Source organism: Callospermophilus lateralis, chromosome 10 (assembly GCF_048772815.1).
Source record: "Callospermophilus lateralis isolate mCalLat2 chromosome 10, mCalLat2.hap1, whole genome shotgun sequence".
Taxonomy (NCBI): domain Eukaryota; kingdom Metazoa; phylum Chordata; class Mammalia; order Rodentia; family Sciuridae; genus Callospermophilus; species Callospermophilus lateralis.
Genome location: NC_135314.1, coordinates 93,381,271 through 93,402,122, shown reverse-complemented (window position 1 = coordinate 93,402,122; position 20,852 = coordinate 93,381,271). Strand labels below are relative to the sequence as shown.

The 20,852-nt window shown below is 39.5% G+C and overlaps 1 protein-coding gene across 2 annotated transcripts in view; it reads right to left on the bottom strand.

Annotated features, from left to right (window-relative positions):
- The window catches only part of Pld1 (phospholipase D1), a 117,355-nt gene that overhangs the window by 53,572 nt on the left and 42,931 nt on the right, over nucleotides 1–20,852 (bottom strand). Inside the window, exons 14-18 of one of the 2 annotated variants that reach the window (XM_076866955.2) lie at nucleotides 20,285–20,498; nucleotides 19,027–19,140; nucleotides 11,359–11,487; nucleotides 10,782–10,900; nucleotides 9,011–9,124 (exon numbers count right to left, since the gene is read on the bottom strand). In XM_076866955.2, the coding sequence (XP_076723070.2) occupies nucleotides 9,011–9,124; nucleotides 10,782–10,900; nucleotides 11,359–11,487; nucleotides 19,027–19,140; nucleotides 20,285–20,498 (690 nt within the window). The remainder of the gene's footprint in view (nucleotides 1–9,010; nucleotides 9,125–10,781; nucleotides 10,901–11,358; nucleotides 11,488–19,026; nucleotides 19,141–20,284; nucleotides 20,499–20,852) is intronic. The other variant, XM_076866957.2, reaches the window with a different exon arrangement.

Sequence of the window (20,852 nt, the reverse complement as noted above, 5' to 3'; positions counted from 1 at the left end):
TGTATCTATAAGGCTACTGTACTTGCAAAAATCATTGATTGTGCCATTCTCAATGATATTATTTCTTTAGCCAGGATGGGATATGTATAGCAAGATCTCTCTCCTCCAGCCATTTCAGTTAATTTTGTCATATGAACATATGCAATGAATTAGACAATTTAACCAAAAACATGAATAGTAAAATATCACAGAAGAAAACCCACAAGGAAAATTTAAGTTCAAATGATTCAGATTGGGAAAATATCTGTTTTTTGTTTTGTTTTTTATCATCTCCAGGGAACTGTGCTATTATTCACCAGGTTAAAATAACAAAGATTGAACAAATAGAAATTTTAGTTCTTAGTCCATTTAAATTAATGTTGAATTTTGTTGCTAAGGAGATGGGCCTGAAAAAATGTAGGTTACCGCGAGAAGATTCTTAGGACATGCATTTTGGTCTAATTCTATGTAATTCTGGAACCTATGTATAAAATTGCCGTGTACGCTGGAAAGACAGGGACTTGAGTTCTGTGTCACAGCTTTGGAAAGACAGGGACTTGAGATCTGTGTCACAGCTTTGCACTTTAACCTTGGATAAGTCATTTCAAGTCATGGAAGCTTACTTTCCTCTAAGGTACAATTGAGACCTCTCTCTCCCTTTCTCACCCTTCTCACCTCCTTTCCAAAGCTGCTGTGAAGGAAAACGTGGCAAAATTAATGCAAAAAGCTAATAATGGTATACGGCACTTAAGCAGTAGATACATGAGATCTCTTTCTCTGTAAAAGGCTATTGATAGGGCTGGGGATACAGCTCAGTTGGTAGAGTGCTTGCCTCACATGCACAAAGCCCTGGATTCAATACCCAGAAAACCCCCTAATGGTGACTTCTCTTCTTCCAATCCAGAAACTACACTTTCTTTCCTTTTCACTCTGAAAAATTTGCTGATTTAAAAAACTCATTCACATAAGATAAAATTTAGGATTGTCAAGTAGATGTCAACTTTCATGTTCTATTGAATCAATTTGGAGTGGCTTCCTGGACAGCTGTGCTGGAGAGAAGATTCTGGAAATAAAGCATACTGGGAAGAAATCTGAGGTTGATTACCAAGAGCTGCTGTGAAGGGAAAACAGGAAGGTCACATATTTGCTACTTTCCCTGGGAAGGTAATGGTAAATCTTTCCCCTTCCAGAGGCATTTCAATGTAAAACATTCAAAGACATACTTCTAAAGAAGGCATTCCAAGTATCAGCCTGGGGGAGAGTGGAACAAGAATGGAGGATCTCCTTGAAGTCTGGCACTTAGCCACCTGAGTACAGTAGCAGAGATCACCACCTCCTGAGGGGTCCTGCATCATCTATCCCCATGCCCAAGGCCACTTCACTCACAATGAAATTTCATTTAATTGAAAAATGTCATTATTTTTGGTCAAACATGAAAGTTATCTTTTATGCAACACAGGAAAAAAAATCACTTGGGATTATTATTCATCTACTATTCCAATTAGTTAAAAATCTGCCCATCACCATAAGATGAACTGAAAATAATGAGTTTCCTTTTTGTTCTGTCTGCACCCTTCAATCTTGGAACCCTGAGGTTATGTGAAAGTCAACTCAGCTGCTTTCAGTGCTTGAGGGTGTAGAAATTTTTCTCCACAGTCAAATAAGTCAAACACATTTTGATTGACTTCCCTTTGTTTTAAGTTTTAGATTGACTTTCTGCTTTTTTTTCTTCACTGACCCAATCAACTTGTCTCACATTTCTGTTTTAAACCCATGTAACTGAGACAAGCCCAGACTCCTCCCCCCTCACACAGAAATGTGGCTTATCTTACTGTCCCCAGTATACTGGGAATCGAATCCAACCCACACTTTTCAAATCTCAAGTTTGGATACACAATTTTAAAGCACATGAAAATGGCATATTTCTGATTTTATGGTTTAGCCTCAAAATTGTAACCAGGACCAGTAATTTTCCTTTGTACTATGTCCAATTTTTTGACTTAAAATATAGCCTTCTCTTTAACCACAGCCCTAATCCCCTTACATGCTATGGGCCCAAGTCGAATATTTAGACTAAATAACAGAAATCTCTTCTTGAAGGAAAATGTTCAGAACTTTCTTACTATGTGTCCCAAAGTTCTTTCCTTTTTTTTTTTTTTAACCACAACGTTTTATTGCCTATAAATACAGTGCATATCTCAATTCCTTTTTATTTCCCTAAGCTTCCAAGTCAATTATGGAACAAAGACTCCTTAGGACAAAAGCACTTTTTATATGTCCCACAAGCAGAAGTTGGCATCATGTGCAGAAGCTCCCAAGGGGCATGGGCATGGGGAGAGACAGGCAGAGCTCAGTTTGTGAGGCCCAGTACTTCTAGTGTGCATTGAAGAGACTAGTAGGCAAGAGAGGTCAAGAAGTTGATCTAAAGAAAGCCCTTTCTTTTAACAACTACTTTTTCTTAGTCCGTGGTGCCTACTCATATCACAGTGTGTAATTGCTCATTTAGGATGATTCTTTCGCCAGCACCAAAGGAAGAAGTTATTCTTGAGGCTAAAGGAGAGAAAGAAAAAGACAGTTTTGAAGAATGAGAGTTAAGGGGAGAGAAGAGGGGAAAACAGTATAGTTGGCAGCTCTTGGGAGCCAGAAAGGAGGTGTGAAAGGAGGAGGGCAGACATATAACTCCACCTTACCTCATTGGCTACAATCACCCTGGGTCTTACTCAAAGTCTCCACCTTTAACAGGTATGACTTCAGGTGCTGAAGCCAAAGGGCTCAGAATCTAGACTTATAAGTGTGGACTTAGTCCATGGCTCAATCCTATGAGGCAGATCCTATTATTACCCCTGGTTTACAGATGATGGAAACATGTACAGAGAAGTAAAGCAACTTCTCCAAAGTTTTAGTTTCTCAAAGCTTTAGTTTCCTCAACTGTAAAAACAGACGCTGAACAGAAGTACGGCTTATCAGCTCATGAAAATCAACAGAATAATTTCCAAAAATCTCAGCACAGTGCTGGGCACTGAGTTCAATCAATATCAGCTTCTGTCAGTCAAGACCCACAGCAACACATACTGTTATGCATGGAGACCTGGTCCTGCATAGGAAAGAGTTCCCACCATTAAGTGGCTTTCATGGCAACAAGTATAATGGCTTCTGATTTCCCATCCACCACCTACCTTATCCTCATACCAGTCTGCACTACAAAACATTGTGCTGTCCTTTGAAATCTACCAGGTCCTTTGGAATGTCATTTGGACATTTTGCCAAGTGTGAAAACAGTTTTTTTCCCATGGTATAAGTTAAATATCATTTATTTGCCTATAAATTTCCTTGCCTGTTTTTCCTTTATCTCCTTTCTCCCTCCTTCCTGTCTTTCATTTAAACAATGGTATACATGCCTTCAGTGGAGTTATTTCTTCCAATACAGACATGGATTCTCAACACGAGAATTGACAGGATGGTTTCTACTATTAACTGCCTGATTTATTTAAAAGGATTGTTCCCTGTATCGATTCCAAATAGAAGCTGATGGCATTAGACATTTTCTTTCACTTAAAAGATGTGTCAAATATCCCATCTTGGAAACCTATCTTAAATGGCAACAGGAACATTCAGGAACCTAATTCGTTCTTTTTGGTAAGAAAACACATTCTTCTATATTATCTGTGAATTTCTAAATGCAGTCTTGGAACCACCTCCGACTTCCTCCCAGACCCATGCCTTATCCTGCCATGTCTACTCCAAGTGCTCTTGGCTGGCTTCTGAGAATGCCCAGCACTGAGTGGAAACACTGAGATTATTTTTAGAGTGTTAGTGAAAGCTGCTGAGGTCATCTCTGAGTCTGGATGACTTTCAGAAGCTGCACTGTGTGTCTGGAAGGACAGGCTTCGACGCTACCTGACGTGGCGCCCCTCTCCCTGGCTGAGTTCCCCTTTGTGGAAAGGTGTGCCCAATGTTTTTGGTATTTAAAAAAATTAAATAACTGGGTTCCCTTTTGCACATGAAAAAAATGACATGAATTTCTACCTATTATTTACTTTATCATGTCAAATGCCCTTTCTATTTCAATAAGTACGATATTAAGATTTTTATCCAGAACTAACCTAGTGACCCATCTACAGAAACATCAATGTCTTTGTTGCAAACGTTTGAAATACTGTGGAAAGCTTGAAAGTACCTATAGCACACAAACTAGTGCTTCTGAGTGCTCTGTATGTGTTATTTACCCACTGATACCCGTCACTCAATCCTATAAAGTAGACACTTATTATCAGACCTGATTTATGTATGATAGAAACAAGTACAGAGAAGTGAAGCAGCTACTTATACAGCTAGTAAGTGGCAGAGTTGGGATTTTAACAGTCTGACTCTAGAATTCACATCTTAATTACTACATCATACTGTTTTCTTTATAATGTAGTAAGCTTGTGGTCTCTAAATGATGTTTTGAAATAAACTGTTGAATAAACAATATACTTTAGGATGAATTTTGTTCAATTTCTCAACTGAGTGGGTAATAATCATTTGGCTAGTGTCATAGAATAGCCAGGTGGGTGAAAGCTTTGAAAATGTGATAATAAACCTTTTAAAAATTGAGTAGCATGCACAAATTCCTTGGCACCTTCTGGAATTTTTGGAAAACCAGAGATGGGCCTAGTTTACTGTTCTTGCCCTCTAAGCACTACATTTATGATTTGAAAAAAATAATGTCTGGAAATAAGTGGTTAAAGCCAGTGAATGACATGAAGAAAGCAAAGCAACACTGTGTAGAAAGGTAGCAGGGTAAGTCTATAATTTCTGATCATCTCTGACTTTCCTAGCTTCAAAAAGATGTACATCCTGGCTGCACCCACTGTTTTCACAACTAGAGTTATTTCATCATTTCTGAACAACATGTACTGAAAAAGAGGAGGGCTCCAGATTTGGTCAGGTCTGACATGTCCAGATTGAGGAAGGGGCTCTTTTTTCCTTTGATGGTACTAGAGATGCTTCACCACCAAGCCACATCCCTTGCCCCTTTTATTTTGAGACAGAGTCCCCCTAAGTTGCTTAGGGCTTTACTAAGTTGTTGAGTCTGGCTTTGAACTTGCAATCGTCCTGCCTCAGCCTCCTGAATTGTTGGGATTGTAGGTATGTGCCACCATACCTGACCATGGTCTGGGTGGGACTCTTTAAGAAAAATAATACAAATTTACAAATACAAAATTAGGTACAGGCACTAAGAGGGGCCTGGGCAGCTAAGCGGGGTTCAGCCCGTCACCAGGGCCCAAAGGTGGCAGTGAACATGAGCTCCTAAAAGAGAGTAGCTGGTTCCCTACCTGTGGCCTTCACATCAGGTCTCCTGGAGGGAGATTTTTCCTTTAGGGACTGAGATGGTGAGAGGTATATACTGGAATATCAGGTTTTGAGGACCAGAGGAATAAAAGAAATGATAATCTCATAGTCTTGTGAATTTAAGAGTTCACTGGTGACATCCTATTTCCTCACATGTTCTTTCTTGTAATCTTTGTCCTCTTTTTGCGTTGCCACGTGTCTAAGTGGATCTATGATGTTTTAATTTCCTTCAAGAATTTTTTTTTCCCTCTTAGAGATTCAGAGAAACAATTTTCATTATCAAGGTACATATTCTGAGTCTGGCTCTATTTCTATTTAGTGATAAATGTAATTATAATGATTTTTAAAATTAGGATGTGTATCTGTGGTGGACATTTGAGTTTTATTATACAATGGTTCCTAAATATATCAGGACACCTAAATGAAAGGTAACTGATACAATTATAATGACACCTCATTTATCAAAGGTTCTGGAGAAAAGCTCCCCTTTAAGTACCTGAAGGGATTGTAGATATCACTCAGTCCAATCAGGAAGCTTTCAGATGAGAAAAATGAGGTTCAGGGAGGGGAAATGACTTGCTGAGGCTACGTGCTGTGGTTTTAGAATGTATTTTATTATGTTTAGCTGGACAATTTTCCTGCTTCCAGAAGCACAGCCTAGCAGCACTTCTAGGTTCTTTATTATACCCATTATCGTGCTGCAAGGTTCACATCACCCAGAACATACCTACCACCGGAGCCGCCAAGGTCTTCAGGGACCTGGCCCATCAGTCTAGACATGACATGTGTCCTATTTTTTTCTCGGGAGATTGTGTCAGTGACATTGAACGAATTAGCTTTACCTTTTCCTTGTTCTTAATTTTCAGTCATTGTCTTGTCACTGTGTCCCTTTGTCTCCTCAAGAATATTCCAGATTTGCCCCTGCCTTTCCTTTCTAGTTTAGGCCTCCTGGGTTCAGCAGAATTACTTCCACAGGCTTTTCTCTTGTCCCTTGCTTTCATTCTCTTTGGTTTAATAAGTTCTTCCTATGTATAAACTTCAAGTCCCAAAGTGTTTGTTCAGAGAGAAACAGATGAGAAGAAATAAAATGAGAGATCCCGTCAAATAAGCTTGGGAAATGCACCTCATTCCCACTTAGTGGTTTTGTAAAACATCAGCGTGACAAAGGCACTCAGCCCTCCTATTAAATATTAAAGAAATCTGCAAAAGCTTCTGTCCATGGAAACCTTTTTTATGGAATAATTATTAGCATTTCAAAGATAAAACCCAACTTCAAAAACTGTCCCTAGCTGGGCATGATGGCGCATGCTTGTAATCCCAGCAGCTTGGGAGGCTGAGACAGGAGGATCACCAGTTGCGGCCAGCCTCAGCAACTTAACGAGACCCCAAACAACTTACTGGGACCCTATCTTGAAATTAAAAAGAAAAAAAAAGGGCTTGGGATATAACTCAGTGTGTCCCTGGGTTAAATCCCTAGCACCTCCTGACCCTGGCTGCCAAAAAAGTAAAACAACCCTGTTCCTAAATCAAGTTTTAGGGATATATGCTTTATGAAGATTAACCTTATTATCCTTGGGTTTTTGTTTGATTATACTTAGGATAATCAAGTTAACCTTTTAAAACATTCATGTAGCATGTTTCTTCTTGAATGAAAAGAATATTCCAAGTTCACTAATACTTCCAGGACAAGATCTAAACTCACCAGGCCAGCACTCCAGGTACCTCATCTGGCCTTATGCTATCCAACTTCATCACCAAGAGAAAATGGTTGTTGCAGTCAGTCTCCCTGTCTTCTGAGTGGGCAGGTTTATTTCTTAGAGAGGACACTCACCAGTAGGTCTGTACCTTCATGCTTTTTACCATACTCTTTACTGTTAACTGAATTATTCAACAGCACAGCTTTATCTCCTCAGCTAACTAAGTTTCCTGAGGCAGAGAAATCATTTTCTGCCTGTCCCTTGCATACATAAGTATGCTTCAATGGCTTCATTTTACAAACAGATGGTACTTAATAAACCTAAGTTGGCTGAATCAATGAATGAGTGAGTGCATGCATCTTGGTAAATGCCCTTATTAAAATTTTTGTATTTGTTCATTTTAGATACACATGATAGTAGAGTGTATTTTGACATTTTATATATACATAGTGTATAACTTATTCTAATTAGGATCCCACTCATGTGGTGGTAAATGCCTTTTTAAAATGAATTGGCTTTGCACAGTAAATCCAGAATGTATCAGGGATGAATATATGAGCTCATCAGAAGAGGTCATCTGATCTATTTCCATCTCTAACACAATACCCAGTGGTGCGGAGGTGAGTGAAGAGAAATATTTGTAGAGTGTGTACCTGCCTTATCAGGACAGCAGGATAAGACAATACAAGTCAGGGCTTTACCAATGTGGGAGTGGAAAATGCATGTATTTGCAACAGTAGGCTAAAATATTCTTAATCCATCACAAAACACACATTTCTCAGTAATACATTTTCAACAGATACTTAACATCAGCTAACTTTGATAAATTGATCACATCAATTTTAATGCAAGTTCAAATCTTAAATTCTCTTACTTTCCTAATACCAACATTCTTATTCTGTCTTCTAGCATGAATAATTTTCTCTCTTCCATGTAAAATAAAATTAAATAGGTTCATAAAACATTCACCAATTTCTGTATATGTGCACAGCTATCTATCTGCACCTTCAAGTTGAAATTAGTCTTCCTAGACTGGGATGATTCAATATGTCCTATATACTTCTCACAAGTGGTTTAACTTTAAAATAAATTGTTCTGTTATTTTATCTATGGTGTAAAATATCTTTATTTTTTATATGCACGCAACTCTACTTGCACATAATTCAGCGTAACAGATTTAGATACTTCCTTTATAAAATCACATTCATGAGAATCCATGTCTGAATTATTTAAGTCCATTAATGATGGCAGCTAACGATTGCTGAATTTTTATTAAATAATGCTTCCAATGCTGCTGGTGGTAACTGGGAACCAAAGGCAATGCCAGGGTGGGGGGGCCCATCCTCACTCTGTGACCACATGATTTCAAGGTATCTGAGCTGTAGTTGGTAAAGGCAGTAGATTGGGTAACTCTGAACCAGACTAAGATTTCAAGCTCCACCCTATCAGTTATTAGCCAGTTGGCTCTGGACACGCCTCAGAGTCCCATTGGGTTTGAATTTTCTTATTTGTAACTTGAGATGGTTAGACGGGGTTTAATAAAATTTTGTGACTTTATTAAGGAAATTCCTTATTCCATTAAAAGAGCCTCCAAATGGCATTTGGTTAATTGAGTACTAAAATTAGATTGGACTATAATAACTAGCTTCCTGGATGTTAAGTTTCAGCCAAGCTCCTGGTGCTCAGGCAATATCAGCCCCAGGTTTACTGTGTATCATGTTACTGGGATCATTTCAGAAGGAATTACGAGGACAGTCATTCCTTGATTGTAGCCTTTTCTAAAGACACATATTTATTATATGTATAAATGAGTTTTATAATGAGGGTGAATTGAATCCATTTAATACAGGGAAATAATTCCGAATATTAAAAGGACTATTCAGATTTGCTTTGGACAAATTATCCTTATTGAAAACTCAGAAGCCACTGTAATAGTCACTTAGTCCAGTAATACTAATGTTAATCAGTGTATTTTGCCAAAAAAGTAAAACCAGGCTTACCTGCACACGAGCATGGACGGCCCCAGGCACCTGATATCTCAGCTCATGGGCTGTGGTTTGAGACTTTGGAAGCAGGAAGGGATAAGAAAGAGACCGATACTTTGGTTTCATAATCTAAAATAAAGAAAAGCAGATTTAAAAAAAAAAAAGAGTTACATGACAAAAGAAGTTCATTCTTCCCTAGTTTATAATTATGAAAGAAATTCAGGTTCATTTGAAAAAAGAAAAAATGGCCGAGGATGTAGCTCAGTGGTAGAGTGCTTGCCTACTATAATAAGAGGCCCTGGGTTCAATACCCAGCACAGCATAAACACACAAAGTTCAAGAGAAGAAATATTAGTGGACATTTCTAAAACTGGAAATTATTTATTTTTGTTTTCTATTTTCTATATTTCCTTCTTTTACCTTTTGTAGTAATCATGCATTGTATTACATTTGTAAAGAAAGATTAAATGTAATCTATACTTAGAGTATTATACAATTTAAAAATGGCATTATTATTACTTTATAAATAATTTTTACTGTTGTAAATAGCTTGCTGGAACAATATAGCACTGTCATCTTCAATATGCTTCATAAAATAGTAAGAAGAATCATAATTTGTATAATAAATTCCTATTAATGGCATTTTATCTATCTCTAATTTTATTTGGTATTAGAAGCAGTCTCAAAATAAATTACCTGCCTAGATTACTTCTTTAGCTTAAGTACCTGAAAATCACTTTTTAGGTTTAAAAATGCATACTTTTAAAAAAAGACTTATTAGTGTATTACCAATGTAAGAACAAACAAACAAACAAACAAAACCCCCACACTGTAAGTATTAGCAATGTTTTTAATCTTCAACAATATAGTAGCTTAAAAGTAATATCACTTCATTAATTCATCCATTCTCTCTAAATTTCTAATTTATTTTCAAAAGAATGATTTAAAAAAATTTTTTTTAGTTGTAGATGGACACAGTACATTTATTCATTTACTTATTTGTGGTGCTGAGGACAGAACCCAATGCCTCACATGTGCTAAGCACGCGCTCCCCCACTGAGTTACAACCCCAGCCCTCCCTCTAAATTTTGCTTAAAATATTTCCATTAGAACTTCCACAAAAGTTCTAATGGAGTTTATATATATATATATGAATGAGAAAAAAAGTGACTCTAAATTGTTTTACAAACTCTCGGGGGAAAATAATGCCTTATCATTTTGAGTAAATAAGGTGGATCCTTAACAACCCTGTATGATATGTTCTGAACTTAAGAATTTAGGGCCAGTCCTTACCAGCAACAAAGGCCCACCAAGAGAGGAAAATGGTCCATGTCACTCTGCTTGCCTTGCTCAGAGCTGGCTCTCAGAATCCTGTACCAGTAAGAACCCAGTGCAATGCCAGGACTGGAAGGGCTTTCCAGTTTGAGCCCTCTTGTCTAAAAGAGACTCTTCTCCTACCTACAACACTCTTCCACATGACTGCCGGGCCCAGCCCAGTAAATGCTTAATCAATACTGAGAGTCCAAGATGTTAAAAGGTTTAAAGTCATAGGCTCCTCTAGCAGCATCTATCCCTCTGCTCTCTGAATTGTCTGTGTTAAAGTTCAGGAGCATTTTTTTCTTTTTTAATGCAAGAGGTTCAGCTACTCTGTCAATGATGCATCCAAATGCAGATTGTAATTATAGCTGTGGCTGCAGCAACCCCTTCTGGCTAACTCTTTGGGATTTTCCTCCAGCTAGTATTGGCTCTCTTGTGCAGATTGAGTCATGACAACAATATGCAGTACCTTCGTGAAGTTCCAGCGCTGGATGAAGTGACGTGCCACATCACGAGCAGCCTTCCCATGGACCGCAGAAGCGATATCGTGCCAGGGCATCCGGGGAGTGGAGTACCTGTCAATGAAATCTACCCAGGTATACCGGGCAAGGGTCCGTCATGAACTTCCATGTGGGGGGACAGAAACCCTCTGACCCCAACTCCAATTTGTAAAAGGAAATATGTTAATATTTCAGTGATAGTCTGAAAATATGCCATTCTAATGATGGAAAACGGAGTGACTATACATAAAAAAAAGATGATCAAAGGAAGGCTACCATCGCTTAGAAGAATTATAGATTATTACCCACAAAATATGGCTATAGGAAACCTGGAGGTTTCAGATAGATAAGCTCCATTTCATGTTATTTTCTTTTTGAAACTACAAAAAACAGTCCTTAAGTAGATAACTAAAGCATGTCTTCAGTTTTGCCAAATTTTCAAAAATAAACAAAGCAAAACAAGACACTTAGACCATGCCCATGCATACTTGCTGAGATGCTCAAATATAACAAAATATAATCCACACCTCATACCATGATACTCACCAGCAAAAGGCTTATCAAGTTGAACCCAGTCTTTGAAGACAAAATTGCAGTAGTCCTTCCCATGCCAGAATCTGGTTTCCCCGTGGAGCTCTCCCACGCCTGTCTGCAAACTGCGGATGGAGCCAGTGTCTGTGAATGCAGGGAACCCCACCCAGAGGCTGTGGGTCAGTTGGGCCCCCAGAGAGGGGGGGCTCACTTCTCACTTATTAAACACCTGCATGCCTTAACTTTTTTTCTTGAGACTCATAACTAGGGCAACATGTGTCCATTTGATTAGAAGCTGTGGGCTGAAGAGGTTTTACAACACTTGCAAGTTTATTGTTAGTGGGCTGTTGGGACCATCGTCAGGCTCATCATCAGACAATGAAATGTAACATTCTCTGGCATTGAGCAGCTTATTCTCACTGCCTACCAGATCACTGCAAGAACCAATCACAGAGCCAACAGTGAATAAAGAACTAGCAAGGAGGGACTACCAGACAGCAATAAAACCAGGTGAGGATGGAGAACCATGAGACATGAAGGAAACAAATAAGCCAGGCCATTTCTCCTTCCTCACCTGCATGATGCAAACCTTATGTGTAATTCTTGTCTTTTGCATTTAAAAATCAAGAACCTCTTATATAGAGACAGCCCATGTTCCAGCCCTGGAATTAACTAACTAATTGATACCGAGCTTCAACTCTTTGGGTCAGAAATTCCTATGTGTAAAAAAAGAAGAATTTGGCCCATATGACAATTAAGACCTTTTGGTCTCTAACTTTCTATAGTCTTACAATCATAAAAGGCATCTGTAAAAACCATAACCACAAACAGACAGATGCTTGTCACAGAGGCACGAAAGCAGCAATCTACTGTAGCATGTCACAAAGAGCTCTATGAGGCTACTTCACTTAGGTGTAAATGCTTTGAGTTAAATAGCTTGTAAGTGAAGGGAAAATGTTGACCGTAAAGACAACGAAGCAGGAAGAGAGCAGACTCCAGATTACAAATGCAGCGCTTGGCACAAAAGAGGCACTGGACAGATGTGGCATGGGAAAATATTTGCGGAACTAATAAATGATTACTCCTTCAAATAGCCAGTGAGAGGTCTAGACCAGTTACCTTAGCACCACCTCTACCTTCACCCTGTCTCAACTGTCTTAGTTAGGTGCAAACTCATTGCTTTAAAACTACGGTCACCTACTATCTACAGGAGGTTCAAGTCCTAAGGACTTGGTGTGCATAGAAAGCTCTTCCCAAACTGGGGCCAATCTGACTTTCTGGTCCTTGTTTTCCTCCCGCCCAACCCCAGAACCACTGGAACACATTTTTTGCTGTATTTTTGTGACAGGCCTCTCCTACCTCCTCACTCTCTGTCTTACTCCTTCTGTCTGGAACTCTCTTCCCTTCCCTTGGCCTGATCTCCTAACCACAATAGCTGTCCCTGCCTGAGAAGATCTCCCAGATCCCAAAGGGAGATGTAGTCACTGGGATTGTCATTCCTTTGGAAACTGAACCCAGAAAACCTCTTACTCTCTCATGTGATTATATAAAGCTGCCCCTCTTGCCTCTGCCCCTGCTGCCAGTCTATAAACTCCTCATGGGCAAATGGGGAGTGGGTAAATGTCCTCTCACTGCTGGGTGCAAATCGTGACATCTAGGAGGGCATCAGTAAATATCTGTAAAAACTAAATATTTTTATGCAGTCATTACATACAACTAATATTCTATCTCAAACTGAGTAATTAACCTTCCAAAGGTTATTGAATCTTTTTATGAAAGAAAAGTGTCTTCAATGGCGAAAGTAAACAAAAATAACCACTATTAAAAGTAGAACTCTATTGACTTCTCCTAGTGATTGATTTTCCTGCTGTATAAGGTAGAGAGGGTAGAACACTGGTAAGTCTATTTGCTCACCTGTAGGCTCTTTATAGTAAGCATGGTGCATTGTTAAAAGAAAAAGAGGAAACAGAAAAAAAGGGCATGTACAAAAAAATTAGATTAAACAATGGGTCAAATTCCACATTTATTCATACGTGTGTGTGTGTGTGTGTGTGTGCGCGCGTGCGCGCACGTGTGTATGTATAATTTGTTTTCATCAATTAGGAAACTAAGATAAGGTTTTTAGGTAGATATCCATATAATTGTTTAAAATTTTATTTCACCTAACAACTGGCCATGATAAGGAAAACAAAACAAAGCAAATTTCTGGTATCAGAAAATTATTTTTGCTCATTATTCAAATTTGGTTTTGCTTATAGCGAAGGACTAAACTTTATTTATCCCGGATAAATGAGGGTCCTCCTCAGAATAAATGAACTATTAAGGCAACAGAACCAAATACTCACTAGTTTCTATGCTGACTGCTCAGAGTTGCATGGGCCTCTGTGAGCAGAGAACTTCTGGCATCTGCAACCCTGATCTGAGGGGCTCTCTTTAGGCTGGATCTGGCTCCCAAATGACTTCATGATGGCATCTGCTCTACCTTTGGGATCACCACCTCAATTTCCCACAGCTTCCTCCATCAGCAGCCCAGATTCTAGCTGCTAAAGTTTAGGACAAAGATGTCCTCCTGCTTCTGTCCAGTGTCTTCAGGCCTTGCCAAAGCCTCCTCCTTTGTTTCCTCATCTTGTCTTCCAGCCTACCTCTCCCCATCTTCTTTCCTAGATGCTGTCACTAAGATGGTTCCCCGTGTGTCTCCCGTTTTCTTCCATATGATGCCTAAATGTATTCTAGGCCTGGCTTCTTTTTTGAGTACCAGATATATAGTCATGGAACACTATTTACCTATCCGTCCCGCAAGAACTTGACAATCACATCTAACCCTAAAATCATGAGCCTCCCCACAGCATCGAGTCGTCTCTGGGGTTTCTGCTTTCTGTTCAGAGTGACTTAGGCTCTAACCTCACAGTCACCTCTGCTCCTCTCTTTACTGTCTTTTCCATCCCCCCTCCCCACCACCACTTCCTAAATCAGATCAGAATTTTGCCCATTCTTCTTTTGGAAAAAGTCTCTCCCATTCCCTTCCATCTTGGGCCCCCTAGCACAACCTATTTGGACTCCCTTTGTCTCTTGTGTAACCTTCATGAAACTTTGCCCTTAAACTCTCTCCCATGGGGCTTCTCCAGAATTTAGTGGATGAGGGACACTGTCTCAGCCTGACTTTCAAGGCCCTTCATAAACTGCTGAAGACAGACCCCATCAGCCCAATCTATACAAATTAATCCTTAGGACAAATCCCAAATCCTCCAAGCTCTGAAAATCCATGTGTTTTTCCCATAGCTTATTTGTTAGCAAGACTCAACCTGAACTGACAAGAAATTATTTATTATCTTTATTGATCCCACTTGGTGTTGTACAAATATAAATGGTTTGCTTACATTCCAGGTATTCCCAGGACCCTGCTGCAAGGGTAACATGATATAGGGTATACTTATCTTATTACTTTTCTAAAACTCAGAACATCCTGATTTCTGAAGCATAGCTGATGCCAAGAATTTTATATAAGAGACTGTATTCACCATGCTTCACAACTGAGGTCTGGGGTGTTGAAACAAATACCTCTGGTATTTCCCATGTCTGGGTCTTATGATATACAATTTTCCTGAAATGCCTGCTTTCTTCTTCCTTCTTGGTCTCTTATCTACTGAATTTTTACCTAGATCCTCAACCAGTTCCAATATAGGTCCCTCAGTATGTATATTAAACAAAAGCTCTGGTGTTTGAAAGCATTTTGGGTTTTGGAATTATGGATTAGGATTCTTGGATCTGTATTATATGGTGGTGAGGCTTTGTGAATGACTCCTGCTAGATGAATTACTAAGTACCAGGAGGTCAAATAGTTAAAACCATGCTCAATATTAGATAATAAGCTCTTTGACAGCACAAAAATGACTCTATACATCCTGGAGGCTGCACCCCAGAGACCATAGTTTTGAAATGAGTTAACTTACCATTAATCATACCACTGCTTAGATATTTGATTTGAAAAACCTGTTTCAACTAAATTGCAAAAATGATTTCCCCTCTCACTTATCTATTTAATATTGCTTACAAGGAAAACTCATCAAGCAGTTTCTGAATGTAACAAGTATAAAATCAACCCCTTTAAAAATACAGAGTATCAAGGAAAGCAATGTCAATCTGAAATTCTCCCTCTGACAACATAATTCTGAAAGAAAAAAGTTCTTGAAGATGGCTGAGTGATTTTGAATAAAAATAAAAATATACACTATAGAAATACAGCGTGGTTATTAACCACATTTAGAGTGAACTGATTTTATTGCAATTTTTTCTGTTTAAAACCTCATAGTGGGCATGGTGACCTTACAGCCTCATTCCATATAACACCAGGGAGGCTTATTAGGAGCCTGCCTCAACAAAGTTTTTTTGTAGTCAAGTGAAACTGACACTACAGAGAGGCTAGCCATGTTCAGCACTCTCAGGAAATGGAAATCCCTAATTCAAGCTCATCTGCAGTTTTAAATTTCTAATAAGAGTCACTTCATGCTTAATTTGGGTTTCAAGTCCTATAAGAAAACATGAGTTTATGTCATTGCACGATTTAAATCTAAATTGTGTTTAAATGTTTCCTTCATTATTTTTTGTGGACCCTCACTTTTATTTTCCAGTCAAATTTGTGAAGAACTCCCACACATAAAGAGATACAGGTGGGACTATTTTGACTAAAGCATGGACCAACAGAGGGGTCAGGGGAGTTTAGGGTCCACCTACTCAGTGTCCTCTGTAGAGCCTTTGAGAAGATCCAGGGTCCAGGGAATACAGTTTGGGAAGCACTGTTCTGGGAAGACTCAACTAACCTTTTCTTTTAAACTCAGTTGATTTTTCTCATCATTAAAAGTTAAATTTGTGTATATGTTTGACTCTGAAAGCAATACGAAAATAAGGCCAGCAATGTAAAAAAGAGAAAAATGGAACCTTAAGTTCCATCTTCTTAATAAAGTTAGTGGCCTTTAATGTCCTTAGTCAACCTCTTTCAGGTGCGTATTTTGACACAGTGGGAGTCATCCTCAAGCTCTACATCATTCCATGCTCTCAGGAAATGGAAATCATGCTCTCAGTTCACGGAAACTCCACCTTTCTGGTGGCTCCAAGGACTCGGAGTCTTTTCCAGCCCTCATACCCATATCCAGGGCATTGGCAAATGCTGTCAGCTCTACTCTCAAGATATATTCAGTACCTTCTCTGGAACTATTTGCCACCTGATCTGCTCTGAAGAATGAGCCCATAAAGACCTAAGTCAGATTTCATCTGCCTTTACTCAAGACTAGCTGGTAACTTTCTCTGGAGGCAGAATTCTCACAGCAGCCTGCGAGGCGGCTCATAATCCACCCAATCGCACACCTCTCTGACTCTTCCTAACATTCTCCTCCAATCCACCCCACCACAGCAATGTTCCTAGAACATACCGATCCCCCTCCTGTCTCGGGGCCTTTGCACTTGTTTTTCATCCTGTTTGGGACACCTCCCTCCCTGTCTCTTATCCTCATTCTTTTCTCCCTTCTGATCTCCGTTTCCAACTCACTTCATTAGAGAAGCATTCTCTGCTACCGTATATATGATAATAACTCTCCCTCTGCTCCCCCTACCACCTACCCTGCTCTGTTGTTCTCCTTGATGACTACCACCATCTGATACGTTGTGTTTGATGATCTATTTGTATATACAATCCCCATTCTTTCTCAACTAGTTAACTCAATTTCATCTGCTCTCTTCCCTACATCCCTAGTACCAGTATCTCAATATGTACTTAGTTAAATAAACAAATTTTCTACATTAATTTATGCATCCTCATTTAATATTTGAATGGCTGCACACCTCCCTCAAGGGGATGAGCCCCTCACTATGTTCTTCATCATTCCCCTCTTCTGATAGTTGTGTTGTTTACTTCCTCTTAATTTAGAATGCTGCTCCAGGCGTGCATCCAATTTATTAGTGAGGAGACTGTGAATGGATGCCAAGGACATTTTCCATCAAGGGCAGAAGACCAAACATATCCATGTCCTCAGACCACCAGTGATGCCCTCAGCCTGGGGGTGGCTTGAGTCACTCAATCCGCTTAGCAATACTCACATCTTTCTCACTTGCTCCTGAGTCTCTTGTCAGCAACATTAACAGTCTTAAGTCAGACTTTTTGTAGCTCAGTGAGCTCATCCTTCCATCTCATTTTTTAACTTCAGTTCTCAAGTAGTAAAGTTGCACACTGGAAGTCCGAGGCACTCCCTGCACCTGCTCCCAACTCTGGACCTTTAACACCTGAAGCTTCACTCGCCCCCGACTCAGCCTGTTGGACGTTTCAGAGGCTCCCCAGTTGTAGGGACTTCCAAGTTCTGTCAAGTACAGGAACTCCTGGAAGTTGTCCCTGAATCTACATGTGCATCAGGTACTAATCATAGGCTAAACAAACATCTCATGTTTTCCATTTTTAAGTGTCTATCAATGTCTATATGATTTTAAAAATACAAATTTAATTCCTAGCTACATCGGAGCTTTAGTCTGTTCCACATGGTTAGTCAATATATTTTTTAAAATGCAGGGTCCCCAAACTAAAGACGGCTGGGAACCACTGCTCAAGGTCCAGCTCAGTTTATCTGATTCAGCAGCTCTTGCTAAGTATAAGTGACTCACATCCAGGCATGTTGGCTGACTCCAAGTCCCTCATCTCCTAAAACAGCACAGGCGAACCTTGGCCTTGGGACTCTGGTCAAAAGGTCGTGATGTGGTAATCTGTCTTGCTGCTAAATCACAAATCAGAATCCAGAGCAGTGGGAAGGTGATACATGAAGACTTGGTTGGGAAGTTGCCTATCATCTCTGAGTTTTTCTCACATGTAAAAAGGAGAAACAATATCACTACCTAGCACTGACAGCAATGGGGCCGTGATAGGCAGAGTCTGAACACATTAAAAGCTAGCTGATGATTTTATTACTGCTGTCATTTATCATGATGATTACTTATCCCTCTATTAGAGCAGGGGCCAGATGCTTCTTCATTTCCACCACCATAATTTAGGCAGATCCTGGTTAATTCACTCCCTAAGTGTCTGATTCTTCTCATAAAAGGTTATCAGGTATGTTTCTAAACATTCACATGTAGAGCGTGAGGTCTCTTTAAATTTTAACCAAAGTTCCAACTCTCCAACTTTGTTTGAGCCTCCACATGCGATTGTATATATCTTCCTACTCTTACATAGAAAACCACATCACAGCCTCATGGTATGTTTTCCACTAAGAGCTAAGATGTGGGCCATCTCCCAACCTAGCACCTTTGCTCAGCTCCTTTCTTTCACCTGCAGTGTCTTCCTGTCTTCACCCAACCTCACCAAATCACTTCCAGACCTAATCTGCAAGTGTCCTGCTCAAAAAGCCTTTTTGGATCATGAAAAAAGAAGTCCCTCCACCTTCCACAGAACCATATGACCCTACTGAACTGCATGAGCTGTGTGCTGTCTGGTTATTAGATGTGTTTCATCTTCTCTACTGAAGTGCAGGCTCTTGGGGAGGAGGGATCTTGTGCTTGGCACGGAGAAAGCGCTCCACAATTTTTGTGACGTGAAAACTGTGTGCACAGAAAGCCAATGTAGAAACACACTCACTACGCCTGTGCAGCAGACGATGAAATGGAAGCTGAAGCCTGAAGGGACTCTGCCACGCACACATCACTTACCATCGCTGGGCCCAGTGAGCCCCTGCTCAGACCCACACGAAGGGCGAAAGAGTTTCAAGTGGGGTTTTAAACCATGGATTAAATTCTGATGACTTCTATAGTGATTAAGATAACCTGGAGAAAGTTGAGAGTTCTTTTTTTTACAAAGAAATATATCTATATCAAGTTTTCTAAACTGGAAAGCAAGTTTAACCATTTTAAAACTAGCTGGGCTATAAAATCAGTCATAAGATTCTATACTCAGTACTGAAAAATAACAAGATCATTTGCAGGGAAATGGATGGCATTAGAGTAGATTATGCTAAGTGAAGTTAGCCAATCCCCAAAAAACAAATGCCAAATGTCTTCTCTGATATAAGGGAGGTGACTCAAAATGGGGTAGGGAGGAAGAGCATGAGAAGAAAATTACATCTAGATAGGGAAGAGAGGTGGGAGGGAAAGGGAGGGATAATGGGAATTGGAAGAGGAAAGGAGACACCCTCATCGTTATACAGAATACATGTATGACAATGTGAGGGAAAAAAAAAAGAAGTGTGTCACTTTAGATTGGGTAGAGAGAAGTGATGGGAGGGGAGGGGAGGGGAGGGGAAGGGGGGATAGGAAGGACAGCAGAATAAAATAGACATTATTATTGTTGTGTGTATATACGTGACTGCATGACCAATGTGATTCTGCAACCTGTACACCCAGAAAAATGAGAAATTATATCCCATCTGATTCAAATGTATGATATGTCAAGATCATTGTACTATCATGTGTAACTAATTAAAACAAATTAAAAAAATAAAAGATAAAAAAAGATTATGTGAAACCAAAAATTGCAAGGATTTTAAGACAGACCTGCAAAGAACAGTACATTTACAAGATACAGAATATGATGGTGTTTGATGATATAAGCCTAAAGTATTTCTGGATGGGAAAAGAAATGAATTTCTTCTGGGACAATTTTATAAAGTACATCTAATATTTTTCTTTTTCCTTGATATTTGGGCATATTTTAGAAACCCTTGGTCATTCTGCTGCCATCAAAAGCACGAACAGTGGTTGTTGTAATGACACTGTATGGATAAAACAATAAATCTGTTCTAAAATGAGCCCAATAAAGTCACAGGAGATGGTATGTTGTTGAACAGGATGATATAGCAACCCTGTTCATCTTACTCCGTTATCCAAAGGCAGTTTTTAAAGACAGGTATGTAGTAACTGGCTATAGGAACACATGTAGTTGGGACAATTTCTAGAAAAGACTGTGACTCACTGGAGGCGCTGTCAATGCTGCTGACGCTGTCCACATTGTGCAGCTGATGCTTGTGGAGCTGCCGGTAGAGGCTAAATTTGGAGAACTTTCTTGGCTTTCCTATTCCTTTCAGTTTCGAATCCATATCATCAACATTCTTCAGGATGGGCACATTTTTATTAGATTCATTTTTATTTTTGAGGCTTAAAGATTCCATAGACTCTGTTGTTGCGGCCTGAGGAAATTATTTGAAGAAAAAAAAAAAAAAGACTGCATAAGATATGCTGCAATAGTAACCCTTTAATTAAGCAGAGCTGAGGAGTACAGTTTACAAATGGTGGCGGCCCCATAACAGCCATTCTGTGTGAAGTCTGAGGTCAGCTACAGGGTGGAGGGGAATTCCCGTCAGCTCTGCTTGAATTAAAGGGCCACCAAAGGAATACAGGAGTTCCACTGTGGTTCCTCCTTCAGCAGGCCAAATTCTTGGAAATTTCATTCCAATTAATCTTTTCATCTCAAGTACAATTAGATATGTTATGTTCACTTCTTCCTCTGAAGTTTTTCTGTCAATCATTTTTCCATTACTTGC